Source organism: Melozone crissalis, unplaced genomic scaffold, assembly GCF_028551555.1.
Source record: "Melozone crissalis strain CALT ecotype California unplaced genomic scaffold, PUWL_Pcris_2 ptg000027l_1, whole genome shotgun sequence".
Classification (NCBI taxonomy): Eukaryota; Metazoa; Chordata; class Aves; order Passeriformes; family Passerellidae; genus Melozone; species Melozone crissalis.
This window is the reverse complement of record NW_026535805.1, coordinates 57,733,735-57,747,897: the sequence shown is the minus strand read 5'-3', so window position 1 is coordinate 57,747,897 and position 14,163 is coordinate 57,733,735. Positions and strand designations below refer to the sequence as shown.

The window sequence follows — 14,163 nt, the reverse complement described above, 5'->3', positions numbered from 1 at the left end:
CAATCCTCCTTCAAGAGCTGATGCTAACTACAGAGATCAAGACGGAAAACAAATTCTCTTGGTACATGCAGAGCTCCTGCTCCAGGGGTCACTGTGGTCTGCTCAGTTTAGAACTCATTGACACAGGAATATAAAAACTTCTTTATTACAAACAAAGCCATTTGGAATTATGTTCAACAAAGTCACAAGGAGATAACAGCAGTTTCACAGTGTGCATTTCAGAATAGGGATCTCAGAAACAGAATCTCAGAACACGGTATGGGACCACTGCAGTGGCGGTAATGCTTTCTCAAATAAGTGGTTCCAGTTTCTTCTTCTGAAGCTCTTTCATCTTGCAAATATTCACGAGGGAGGAAAATTCATAAGTTGAGAATGATGTAACAGGTTACACATACACTTCTTGAGAAGGTAGAACAAGCAGCTGTCAGTTCCTATTAAAATAATTACATGAAGTAGAATGTCTGCGGTGGAAGGACTGAGTAAAGTTACACCCACACAATGTGACATCTAGAGCGTGCATCAGGCAGGCAGAAAGTGAAGAAGTGATGTTTCTTGAGGGAGGATTTAAATGCAAGGCCCCTACATTTTGTACAAATGTCCTGACTACTCACTGAGGGCAATACTCCTGGCCAGTTTTGCAACTGATGCTTAACTTTCAAAGTCATAATTATATTGTTTACTTTTGTTAGTACAATCTCCACTGGAAACAAAATGTCATGTTTGATGTCAAATTACTTGATCCACAATGACTATTTTTCAGTCTTCCATTGCGATGAGAAAAACTATAAAAAGAAATAAATCTACTACAAAAAGAAAATCTTAAAAAAACAAACAAACAAAAAGCCAACCACAAAACCCCCTCCAATTCAGGCAATACTTCTCCAGTTTCGCTCAACCACCAATCAAAAAACAGCCTTTTGCACAGTCTTAAGAGAGATCATTTTTCCTAAGGGAAAAGTATGACATAAACTGTCAGTAACTCACAGAGGCACTGTGAGAACTACAACAGTACAGAGGAGGACAAGTGTGGGAGCAACAGATCCAGCATCCTGCCATGGGTCAAACTCAGCACCACAACAGACAGCCTGGCAGTGGACACAGGCAATGCAGGCTCAGCTTGACCAGCAGCTGCAAGGAGCACAGCAAGGAGAGATGAGTAAGCAGGAAACAGAAGGAAATAGTAGTTTAAACTTTTTAAAACCCACTGTTTTTTTCCAAAGTAAAACCAGAAGACAGTGAGTTGCTTACTAACATGGCAATCAAGGGGAATCATCTCCCTGAAATTCAGATGTCTTAGTGCCAGTGAAACAATATCAATTGTTTTCAATTTGGGAAGCCCAATATCACCTTCTTTGGTAGTCCAGAATAATTGATGATGATAGAAAACCTCTGACACCACAATTTTCCTGAAGAAGTTTTTAATATTTATGGCAGATTTTTACACCTGTATTGTCCAAAATTGTCCATCTGCTGTTACAGAGACATTCCTGAGCTCTTTGGAAGAGACTACCAAGGGCAAAGCCACAACTGACACTGTACAAATTCTAGTGCAAACACTGACAGACTCCTCCTGTGTGTGACTGCCCCAGAAGCATCTCATACCTCTCTGTCATATTGACAGGTATCTCCAGGAATCCGTAAGCACCTAGGAATCTCTAAGGAGTCTTCTAAGGATCTCTAGGAATCAGGCTGATTTAGATTTTCTCCCAATACTTTCTTTGCTAGAGAAAAGCAGCTTGATACAAAAAAAATAGTATAAGATTTGGCCCTAAAATCTCTCAATAGCCAAACAACCTCCCATTTGACTTCACAATTTAAGAAATCATATCAAATAGTCCCAAAGAGGGACTATTTTCTCTCTCCTTCTCACTGTTTTCCTCCTCTTCTTTCCTTGGAAGCTTCAGAAAAATAGGAGCTTTCATATAATAAGTTGGACTGCATGAAATATTGCTGCACTTGGGATTACTTTGTGCCCCTAAAAGCATAGTTCATGCAGGTAAAGATTCATCCTAGAGATAAAAGCAATTAAAATACAATTTCATGTTCAATATTATTAGTTCAGCATTTTAGTAAATGCTAAGATTCCCATAATGAGTCCTAACATGGAACTATTTTTATTCCCTACATAATCTAATTTCATTAACTTATCTGGAAAATGCAGGGAATACATTATGCTGTGTGAAAATACATTCAGCAATGTGCAGATGGAAATTTGTGGGTATGTATTTCTGGGGCAAAATGAAGGGTAGGTGGAGAATTAATATAATGAAAGACCTGATACAAGCTTGGACTGCTGATTTCTTTAATGAAATTTTTTTTAATAGAAGAGCACAAACATATATTTTTAAAAGCTGGATGAACAAATAGGAATAGCTCTGGGCAGATGTAATCTGCATGGCTTGCACTTACAGTATACATTAAAGAATTCAAGCTGACATTGACCTTGGCAGCACTTACAAAGGAAGAATTTTCACAAGGATGAACATGTCGTGCACTGTGTCTTCAGTTTTGTGAACAGTCTTGAATTTTTTTTTTTTCAAGTGTTCATTTCTCATGGCTCCAATCTTTGTACCCTATAATTATTTTCAAGCAATAGCATTCTAAATCTATGGGATAAAAGAAGAGCAGTGTAGTGTGGCATGCAAGCATAATTCAAGCTTTTATCATCCTTTAAAAAACTCTTCTCAAAAATCAGGAGGATCAATAGAGATCCTCTTCTGAAAATATGTCAAAACACATTTTTCTACAACTTTCCCTTTTCACAAGTTTTTTTACATATATATTGATAATAACAGGGATTTTTAAAAACAAATAATAAAATGTACATATAAAACAGAAATATACATTCATAAAAGGAAATAAGCACAGAAATATTCACAAACACTTTATAGGAAGCAAAAGCAGAGTTATATTTTAATTCTCACAGTACTCTCCTTATGACTATGGCTCCAAAATCAATGTCCTGTTCAAGTTCCCTTGGCCATCACACTCCACAGGTCCCTGGGAAATTAAGATTTCTAATACTACTGTGTTTTAGAACCATTCCTGCCCACCAGCTCAAAGTTGGGAGAGTCAGCACTCACCATGATAGCATAGGCCTGCAGAAATGTGGTGAGGGAAGAACAGTGAGACAATTCCCCACCCACCCATGGCCAAAGAAACTCTGTCACAGTGAAAATATTGGACAAGACGAGTAGTTCATGACAGCTGCTCAGTTCTAGTGCACCTCTGTGGCACAAGCAAGGTGAGTTCACAACTTTGGCAAGCACAGGCAGGTAAGTTGTGCTGGAACTAGGCTGAGTGTGGGAAAGTCTGACTCTATTTGCTTTCTACCATAATGGCAGAACTTCAGAAAATTCCAGCATAAAAGAAGTTAAGGAGAGGGAAGAAAGTGAGGCATGAAGAAGAACAAGTTGATATGTAGGATAAGGCCCAGAGAAACTGGACAAAATGGCACATAAAACATTATTCATTTTCTCAAGGAAATGTTTTCTCCAAGAAGTGTGAGAATATTTGAAACAGGTGAGAAGAATTAAACTCAAAATCCATCTCCAGACTATCTATAGGACACTGCCTTTGCCAGGGACAGTTCCCTGCCTGTTGCATACATGTAATCCATCCCTTCACTCATGACTCCATCAGCATCCTTCTCCAAAGAAGTAGAGATATTTAAAAATTGAAAGATTTCTTAACCTGCCATGTAGAAATAAAACAAAGATTCGTTTCTTTAAAAACTTTTTTTTTCATTTTGCCATATTTAAATATCATAGTAACGAGAACTAACTAAAAGTAAATTTACAGACTGAAAAATTACTTGCAAAACCTCTGGGACATAAACCAAGTCTTTGTTGCAACAGTGTGTAGTAAACAGTGAGTTGTGAGCAGAGATCCTGGATGCTGCTTGAATACAGACCGAAGAATAACAGAATTTCAATGTTAGAGAGCACTTTAAACAGCTAATTCTTCCACCCTTAGGTCCGAGTAACAGATAAAAAAGATTTTTCAACTCTTTCAGTCTGTTGGGAACACCGACTGTGGCAAAGCTTCCCCCCACTGATCAATGGAGGAAGACAGTTCTGTCCCAGAGGCAATTCAGGTCGCCTTAGGACCTACCTTACTCCATTAGCTGGGGTTTCCCAAGTCAATGCAATCTGCTTCTCATCTCTCCACACAGCCATAGCATCTGTTACAAGTTCTGAATCTATCATTGCCAGTGTGTTGAGTTACAGGCTTCAAAATGTCATTGGTAATAGGAATATATATTTTGATAATACTTTACATGTGGTAGGTTATACATGTGCACATATATATATATATATATATGCCGATACACTTATTTTTCACATTTGTTTGGGAAATTTTGCATATTTCTGCATATTTAAGCTTTGACAGAAAGTGCTTTAACAGAAGATTATTCTATGCATCTTAGTGCATACAGTGAATATGATTTGTATTGAATTTTCACTACTGCTCCTGGCTAAAAATATTTTCATCATTGAAGGGGCCTCGTACTAGGAAAATTTGAAATAATGGAGGACACACTTCTGTGGTAGCATTGACTCAGACCAAATACCAAATGGTAGGATATATTTTATAAAATAATCATCTCTTTACTTTTATTATTTTATCAGATTATGGTTAATTAATTTTTCTCATGAAATTAAACATCAATTGTTAAATTGCTGCAGTTCATAAAGACAATTATCAACTGTTCATCTACCACACAGACTATCAATGGACAAATGTTGAAATGAGTGCCCTTATTTACATTTTTACCTGAACCATTATTGACAGTAATAATTTTGAACAAAATTAACTTTTCACTTTCCCTGATATTTTTAAAATGTACTTTTAGCTTACCTGTCACTCTGTTTAGAAATGCTCTACCTCTGGCTCAGCAGGAGGAGAAATGACCTCTGTGTCTTGGCTAGGGGAAAACAGCAGGTTTTCTCCAGTGGTGTGTGGGAATAACATGATGGGATTCCCATGATGGGATTCCCATGCTGGATTTTCCATTTAAATCCAACCTGAATACGAATTGTAAGACCAAAAGTGGAACTCCTCCCTAATCACATGAAACTTGGTAAAGTGCATTCACAAAATGCCTTGGCACCATCTTCCTTAATGCACAACCTTTTGATAGATACAGCCACTTGAACCATTTCTCCACATGAACTTCCCTGAAATTTGTCATCTGTTTTGGTTTGGCAACTGCCTTCCAACAGTAAAAGGAGTAACAGGACTTCATTACCTGTTACTTCATTACCTTCATTACTTCATTCAATTCCCTGATAGAGACAACAGCCATACTTCTATACACAGCTGTTGTTATTAAACTGGATTTTAATAGTCTTGCTTATATTCACTCATTAATCGCCCAAAATTTTTCAAAATACTGAGAAGAGCAGTTTTAGCTTTGCATCCAGTCATTCAAAAGGCAGACAAAAAAATACATTCAATTACTATTTATTAAAAAATCACATGTGTTGGTAGATATAATGGAATTCAAGGTTTTCAGTAGGCTATAATTGAATCCTTTTGTGTTAAACAAGCCCAAGCTATATCTATTGTTCTGGCAGCTGATACAAAATTATTCAGAAATTATATTTAAGCTTTCCTGCATAATTATTAAAGTATAATGACACTTAACAACTGCATTTCTGTTACAGTCAGCATTAGCAAGCTTAGAGAATTCAAAAAACATCACCAGATATGGTGTCTGTGATGGAAAAATTCAAAATCTATACATACTGCTTCAATCATATGCAAAGACATATGGCAGGATCTTGGTTTGGCATTTTCCCATGCAATTCCCAAAGTGCCTGGAACGGCGCCAGCTTCCATCGCTGCTCTGCACAGCTGAGTGCTCTTGTGCTGCTCCCCAGCAGAACGAGGTACCTGAACTGATGGTGGCTGGGGAAGCTGAAGCTGGCAGAAGGCCAGGCAGCATTCCCAGTGCCAACCCTTTCTCTGTTATTTAAGATAGCAGCTCTCTGCAGCTGAATGAGCAGTCAGACATAAAGTTTACATAATATCTCAGCTGGACTATTCTACTTCTCTGCATGGTCCAATTTTTGTTGTTTCGTTTGACTTGTTGTCTGGGTTTTTGTGTTTGGATATTTTCCAGACTTTTCCAGGATATCTGGGGACATTCTTGCACAAGCTGCATCATTAAACACAAGGGAGTTTGCTACTGACTATAAATTCTGGGAATTAAGACTTTATCTCTTGTCCTGGAAAAGTAGCCTGTGTACCTCTGTCTTCTGCAGACAAGAGCAATGTAGTATTTTCTTATAGAAGCATCAGATAAACAGACGTATTTTAAAAACAGGTGAGTTCGTTGATTTAAAAATAGGCAGAAGTGTTCTTCAGTGGAAGGATGATTAGCTGTATAAATAATTCTGAGGTCATTTCACGTAATCGTTCCATGATATTAATTTCTGCAGTTTTTAGATTAATCTGAGTTTCCAGGCATCCCAAATTTTACTATAAGGCAGAATAAAATTTCCCAAGTATTTCAAGGAACAGTTAGCCTTCAGTTTCAGAGTTACCTATGTGAATGTTCATTACAAGTACACTTTGGTGGGGTCACATCATCTCCATACAGGACTTTGTATTGAAGTAACTGATTTCAGAATGACAAAGGCCATTTTCTTGGGTCTGTTGGACACTATTAACTAGGAATCAAAGTTATGAAGCTTCCATATAGGTATTTAAGGTCTTGAGCCCCGGACATTCCAAATTTGGACCAGTCTGTGGTGTGGAAGCTGCTGGTAGACACACATGGTCAAGTTGCCATCCTTGCCCTGATCTGTGAAGTTCTGTGCTTAGTGGCTTTTCAAGGCAGCTGAAACCTGGTATTGCCATGCTCTGAACAGGGGGAGCACAGATATGCTAGGACAGAAATTATATACCTATTTCCAAGCCATGGCCATCAGAGCTGCCTCGCAGTTATTGAAAATGCAATGTTTTAATTGTATTCCCTATGTCATTAATGATCACAGGCCAATGGAACAAGAGGATACAGGAAAATGACTCTATGGGGTAAAGATATATCTCTGTGGGAGATGACACAGAGAAAAGATTTCCCAAAGAATTCCTAGAATGGGTTTTAAATACAGAAGTATCTCTCCCAAATCTTAAGAAATCCTCCTATTTTAAACATCAACCTTTAGAAATATGACCTAAAAAAGCCATTGATAAGACATAATGCCTGAAAGCCAGTTCATATCTGGCAGCACTTGAAAACTATTTGCCCAGCTGTGAGGACAAAACTCCAGGGGAACATTCCAATGCCTATACATTGGACCAGCTCCCCTTGCTCTGTGCCAGCACACAATTAACAGCACTCAGCTAAAGGTTTGCAATCAGCTTCTTCTTTTTGGGATGCAGAGAAACTTAAGTTGATACTTCTTGCAAAGCTCTGAGAAACCAGAATTCCTCTACTGACCCTCAGCTGACATTTAGAGGTTGCTACCATCCATAGGCCCTCAAGCTGCTCCACAGTGTCACCCTGTGATGCCAAGGTACCCTCTCTGAGACACAGATGTCTGCTGCTGATGGTGAAGGTTCAAAAGTCATCCATCCATCCATCCATCCATCCATCCATCCATCCATCCATCCATCCATTCCTGTCCAGCTGCTGCCTCATTTGCATACTTCCAAGGGAGTTGTCTAATGGCCCTGTCCTTCTAGGAGCTGCTTCTGAACATGTGTCCCAGTCATCCATTTGTTTAGCCCTTTTAAACTTTTTCATAAATTAGTTATACTGATGAAGGATAATGTCTTGTCCAAAATTATGCTTTTAGTTAGCATGTACAGTTTTACATTTGCATTACCAAATTTTAGTGGTAAAGCTAGCAACTTTTGTTGTTAAAAATTACGTTAAAATTTAAATTAAAATTTAAACCAGGTGCACATCATTTACTGTACCTTTTAGACAATCTGTGGTCAATAGATCAGTTTAGAAACTCTTATTTTAGAACCGGCTGTTCCTAGAAACAAATTTTCATCTGAGATTCTTTCTATTTCATAGAAAAAGAACTATGAACCAAATTATAACTCTTTTTCTAGATTTCATTGTTTCAATGATTTCTCACAGTATTGTGAACTGAATTATTTTTCTTGAGATCCTTACAACATAAATATACTGATATGCTTACTATTACATATGATATATTCTGAATGTCACTGCTAAAGAAATTAACTTTGAAAATAACTTTGAAGTTACTTAGTCTTTGCACTGGTGCTAGATATTATATGAAATATTTTATCTGCAGATAAATTCCTTATTAATTCAGCTTGCTCAGTTTCCTTGTGTCAGCTGCAACCACATATTATTATTATTATATTTACAGGGGTTTATCATCATTCCATCACTGTTCCATAACACTTTCTATACTTGAATACTCTCTTATCCGCTGCAGGGTGAAATATTCTCCATCTAAAACACTCTGTGCAATCACAGAGGGCTTAAAGCTTTCTTCTGAATACCTGTTATTACATTACTCTTGTTCTGACACTTCAGGAATTTTTTTCAGACTTCACTCGAGTTTGTTTCTTGCTGTGCTATTATTCAGTTGAAACTGCCTCTATTCTTAATAACAAAAATATCAGTATAATAAGAATTAGAAGATGTCCCTAACCAAGATCTGCATGCTTCAGAGCATTCCAAGTGTCCCATTTCTCAAGATACACAATCTCCAGAATTTATGCACTGTTATTTTGCCTCCATGATGTATGCAATGGAATCACTACCCTCAGAATGAGACAATCTGTCTGTAGCATTTATAGCTTTATTCCTTTCCAACTCTTTGTCTAATGGGACAAGTACATGGAAGTGGAAGTACCTCAAAGGAAACTGCCACTGAAGCCTAAAACATAATCTTCCTTTTAGCAATCTAAACTTAACCTCCTTAAATTCTCTTCTACATCACTCTAAACATTTGTAACAAATCTGTTTAAAAATACGGAGTTTTTAAAACTACATAAACACACAGAGGATTCTAAGGATGTGTGGATGTGACAGAAAATTTCAACTGTATATTTTAATGGATGAAAAATACATGACAGATTTTATTAATTTTGCATAAACTTTAAAAGGAATTCACCCTTCCATTAAAACTTCTACTAGTAAACATTCATTATAAATCCCTTTGCTATCAAGTATTCACAGGAGTATTCCTAAATAAATCACTAGCAAATACTGAAATATTAATATCTAAAACCCCCTTAAACCACAAAGATCAAAGTACCAAAAAATTAACGTTAAAACATTTCAACAGTTCTCAAGCAGAGTGATCCCAGATGTGAAGGTTGGTAAAAGAATCCAGGAAGTCATTTCAGATAAGGATGAAGCTTCTTTGGCCGAGCCTTTCTTGACAGCCCAATCCTGATGGGGCCCTTGCATGTTTTAAGAGGCTGCACTCTTATGATGTCACGAGGCAAAAAGTATCCTATATTTAAGAGAAAGAATAAAAAATGAAAGAAGACCCATAATTCTGTATGATATAGATAAGAATTACATCCTGACCAGATAGATAAATTAGACCAATATTAATTAAGCAATCCTTTACTACATCCTATCCCACCTCCACTCTGCTGCAGAGCATCTAACGGATTCTCTTGGGCTGAGAAGGAAATGCTGGCAGCTGGGTCACGTGCAGACTCCTTCTGATTAGAATAATCCTCAACCCAACATTACATAACATTCCTAACAGACTGCAAAGGCACACGATTTGATACAGGTTAACATTTCAGGACAGAGTGGATATGCTGAGGTGGATGCACTTTAATACCCACAATTAGTCTGATGCTTCCTCTGTGCCACTCATTTTACATAAAGCAGGGTAGGAGGATGTCTGTTTTCTGTTCCACATTCTATTAGGTAAAGTGTGCACCAAGTAGTGATCTCTAGCACTGATCAGTGTAGTAAGTCATCCTTTAGAAGTTGTTTTGTTTTGCATAAAATAATACTCACTGGGGCAGAATAGAAGACCATGACCTTGTTAACTAGAGATTAGGACAATGATTCTACTGGAAGAAGAAAGGGTCACATTCTCAAGATCTTTTCCAGTTCTATTTTGCATTAGTCTATAAAATGATGAAGCACTGAGCAGTTAGCCAGCACATAAAATCGTGTGTGTATAAGAGCCTTGGGTATTCACCTGGTAACCCAGTAACAGGAGAGAACAATTTCTCTAAGCCTTTTACAGGAATTTGGAATGGTGGGATGAGAAAAAAGCCTAGAGTTCCATTCTTAATTCAATGATGAGACAGCAGTGTTGCTATGTCTTTTCTAGGACTTGTAAGAGCCAGCTAGAAGAGGAAAGGCATGCACTGAAAGTCAGTCAAGTGTTGTGGGTTTATAGGTAGCCAGGAAAGCATAGCTGTTATTCACAGTAAACTGTAAAGCTGCTGGAGTATAAATCTGCTTGTCCCACCTAGGTATCTCCTTTCCAAAGCAGCCACAGGTTCTGTGACAAGATGTGATGGCTCAGAATCCTACTGAAAAATGGAGGGAGACAGTCACATATCAGCATAGCTGCTGACATTAACTCCTATCAGTACAGTAAGTGTAGTAGTATTTCCCCTGACAAAACCTGGTTTCAGAATAACCTCCAAGGCAACTTTCAGTGTAAATGGAAGAGAACTGTCTCTGCCAATGTACCTCCTCAAGGAAAGATGATACTCAACAGTTTCCTATTTGCCATCAACTGAGAAGGATGACGAGGGGAACATTCCATTTTTTCAGGATCTTCTACTGGAAGAATACTAGGTTCCTGTTGATTCTGACAAAACACTGGAAAAAAGGAATAAAATGCCCTAGAAATATACCACTGCCCTAAAAACCTGCACAATTCCTCAGCAATCACGGTGGAAAAAAGGAGACACTCATTGCTAAGGTCTCTTCCCAAACGTTTCTGGAGAAGCTCAGATGGGAATTTAGAGAACACCAGGAAGCAGAGTAAAGGAAGTAGACATAACAGCAAAGGAGAAAATATATCATTTCCTTTGCCCTTGTCCCTGCAGCCCAAAACAGCAGGGAAAGAAGAGGAAAAGCATCCAGGTTCAGTCATGGGAGGAACAATGTTTCTCTTAGCAAGCTTCAATCTCATCTGAACAAGACTTCCAAGAAGATGTTAATATCAATTCCCTTGGTGTGTTATGCACAATACAGCAGTCTGGAATCTGAATTTCCCTAAGCAATGGCAATACCTACTATGTAAGTCAGAGACTAGAATCCACATCACAAAAAATATAAAATCTTAGAGAGTAGTGACAAAGAGCAAAGAAGTAAAGCAGAATTTTCTGTAACATTTTGCATTTGGTACATGAAATATTTTCACAACATGACATAACTTCAATAAAATATAGGTGAAAAGAACACCAGAGGTCATCTTTAACTGTTTTTCAGTCTCTGTTTTTCCCAGAATGGCCTGAGTGAAGGAAACAGTTTCTGAATTCTCAAACCAGTAAGTTGTGCAACAGTTTTAAGAGATGCAATGAGGAATAACAGCGAAAATAACAGTAGATGATTTCATTAAATAAAACAGAAGTTTATATATAGCCTTTCCTTGACAAAGTTTTAGAATTTCATTTCAGAATAAACCAAATGCCTTATTTTACTGTTTCCATATGTTGGACAAACTGCCAAAACATGCTTTTTGAAATGCTAAAAGATCACTTCACAATATCCATCTGACTTTCCTTCCACAATGAGTACAAAACTGTGGATCTTCAAAAAATGTATAATGAATCATGTTCTCCCTGTAGTATATCTTGGCTATTATCTCAATGATTGAAGGCCCAAAGATGTTTGTTCCAAATGGCTCCAAAATAAGCAACAAAGGAAACCTCATGTTGTTAAAGTTCTTTTCTTCTCTCCAAAGAACAGAAATACTCATCAGCATGGCTTGTTCTGTGAACCAAGCTGAAGACAGGACACTTTTCTAGTAATGTACAATTAAACCAAATGTGATTTCTATAGAGATAGAAATAAAAAAAAGGAAGAAAACAAATACAAATGTTTGAGAAGTAAGTCTATTAGCACTGAGATTTGTGGTATAAATTGCAGAATAATATAACAATTACCTCCTTCTTTCTGTAAATTATAGCTTTGTTCCTTAAAAAATGCACCGGGTAAAAATGCTGGATCCCATGCATATGGATTTCTATAGGCTGCACCTAAATAGTGTTAAAACAAAAAAAATAAATACATTTAAGTTTTATATTTGATCACTAGAAACAAATAATCTAGTAATTAATTTGTGGTTCTTGTTGATGTGATTAAAACATGTATGTGCACACTATAGGTTATGTTAACAAAACTACCAAGTCTCATTCTCAAAGGCTTGCAAAAAGTTGCTTCTACACCTCATGAAGTTCTCTTTGCATAAATGCAATAATGCAGTTTTTAATCCTCTGGTGACACATCAATTCTCCACTTGGATCTTCTCATTCCAGGCTTAGGCAGAAAAGTGATCACTTGCTGAGCCATTTTCCCAGTATCTGTCAGGTTTTCATGCTCTGCAAGGCATTCAGGTGTAACTTGCAGCACATTATACTGTTAAAGCTCTACTGAACAGAATTCCTTCTGGGGTTTTTCTGTGACACTTTAACAATTTTTTCCCAGATACTACTTACTTTCACAACCCCTCTGAAATGTTCACTTTATAAATTTAGAGCCAAATCCCTGAGAAATTTAGCTCTGATAACAATTTTGAGATAGCTGCATTTTCATCAGGTAATTTACCAAATGTGACCAAAGCATGAACCTCATCAATTTTGTTTGCAGTGGTAAGAACTCATCACTTCTGCAAACTGAATTTCAGGTCCAAAATCTGATAAATACACTGTTCAAAGAGGGTTTTTTGAATAATTTACTTATCACTTTTGAGTTATTTATACAAGAAGGCAAAGCATTCACTGGGTTTTCTTCCCAGTGTCCTTCCTCTACTCATTAAATACCTCTTATTATCTAGCAAAAGGGGTAGGAGGCTTAGAGTCTTATGACTCTAAGAAATCTTATGAATCATATTTCCCCACATCCTGTTTGTAATGGGAATTGAGCTTCTCTAGGGGAAAAAAATTTGAAAGTGTTAAAACCAGCGCAATTTTGAACAAACATAACTATATTTATATAAGTGGTATGAGTTATATAGTTATATTCAAGATCAGGTTGGACAGGGCTCTGAGCTATCTGATCTATTTGCAGATGATCCTGTTCATTGCAGGAGGTCGAACTTGGTGACCTATAAATATCTATTCCAACCCAAACTATTCCATGACTGAATCCATGATGTCAGTGAAATGAAACAATTGTCTCCTTTGTAAATATTGTATCCTGGTTTATTAGAGACTTTTTCTCTCTTTGAATGTGCGCTTCTATGTGGTTCTGACTCTTGTAGGGAATTTAGGGCTCATTGAGATGAAATCAGATAAAGTTAATAATAGGAAGCAGAATGTGCATTAATACAGGTTGGAGCAAGCCTGGAGCTGACCAGCTGAATTCTGAGCTAGACCTGCTACAGCAAAGTGCGCAGGTAGCTGCAGTAGCGTGGGATTTTTTTTTGTTTTGGCTATTCATATGCAAGTACATTTCTCCACCAAACTCTGAATTCCATGAAAACATAAAATTATTTGAGTTGAGAAATAAACCTTTAAAGCAAATTAAGTATTGCCTAACATTTAAATTTTCTGAATTACATAAGACTGTAATTCCATGTGCTTACCTTCTGCAGGAGAGTGCAGCAATTCTTTGCTTGACATTCTTGAAATAGAACATTCCTTAGATACTTTCTGGTCTTCATTTTCAATTAAAATCTTTTCATGTAGTGAACTTTCATTAATGTCAGTTATGTGTTTTTCTTTTGTGGTACCACAGATTGGAGAAGAAATACCTATTTTCCTTTGAGAATCCCTTGCCATCATGTTCTCATCCATTCCCTCAGCCTTATTTAATCCGCAATAAGTGTTGGGCAAGTTTGTTTCCAAACTAGATAAATTGCTAACATTTTCTTTGCTAATTTCATGAAACATACGTAGCTCTTCTAGCACTAAATCAAATTTTCTCTTCAGTTCAAATTCGTGGGTGATTTTATTTTCTGTGGGTAAATACTTATCTTTTACATCTTCAAGACATCCATTGTTCATTATGGATAA

General features: G+C 37.1%; 1 protein-coding gene across 1 annotated transcript; it reads right to left on the bottom strand.

The window, feature by feature from the left end:
* Positions 1 to 9,236: 9,236 nt before the first annotated feature.
* Positions 9,237 to 13,791, bottom strand: RAD51AP2 (RAD51 associated protein 2). The gene is made up of 3 exons (XM_054279105.1): positions 13,734 to 13,791; positions 12,094 to 12,186; positions 9,237 to 9,455 (listed from the first exon to the last, which is right to left on the bottom strand). The coding sequence occupies exons 1-3, from the start codon at positions 13,768 to 13,770 to the stop codon at positions 9,337 to 9,339; spliced, it is 249 nt and encodes an 82-aa protein (XP_054135080.1). The 5' UTR covers positions 13,771 to 13,791; the 3' UTR covers positions 9,237 to 9,336.
* Positions 13,792 to 14,163: the final 372 nt, after the last annotated feature.

What these genes read in the sequence shown, in the direction of transcription:
- RAD51AP2 (XM_054279105.1), bottom strand. Translation starts at nt 13,770, where the DNA reads ATGTCAAGCAAAGAATTGCTGCACTCTCCTGCAGAAG. An exon ending in GCTGCACTCTCCTGCAGAAG is followed by an intron (nt 12,187 to 13,733) that starts GTAAGCACATGG and finishes AACACTATTTAG; the next exon opens with GTGCAGCCTATAGAAATCCA. An exon ending in TAATTTACAGAAAGAAGGAG is followed by an intron (nt 9,456 to 12,093) that starts GTAATTGTTATA and finishes TCTTAAATATAG; the next exon opens with GATACTTTTTGCCTCGTGAC.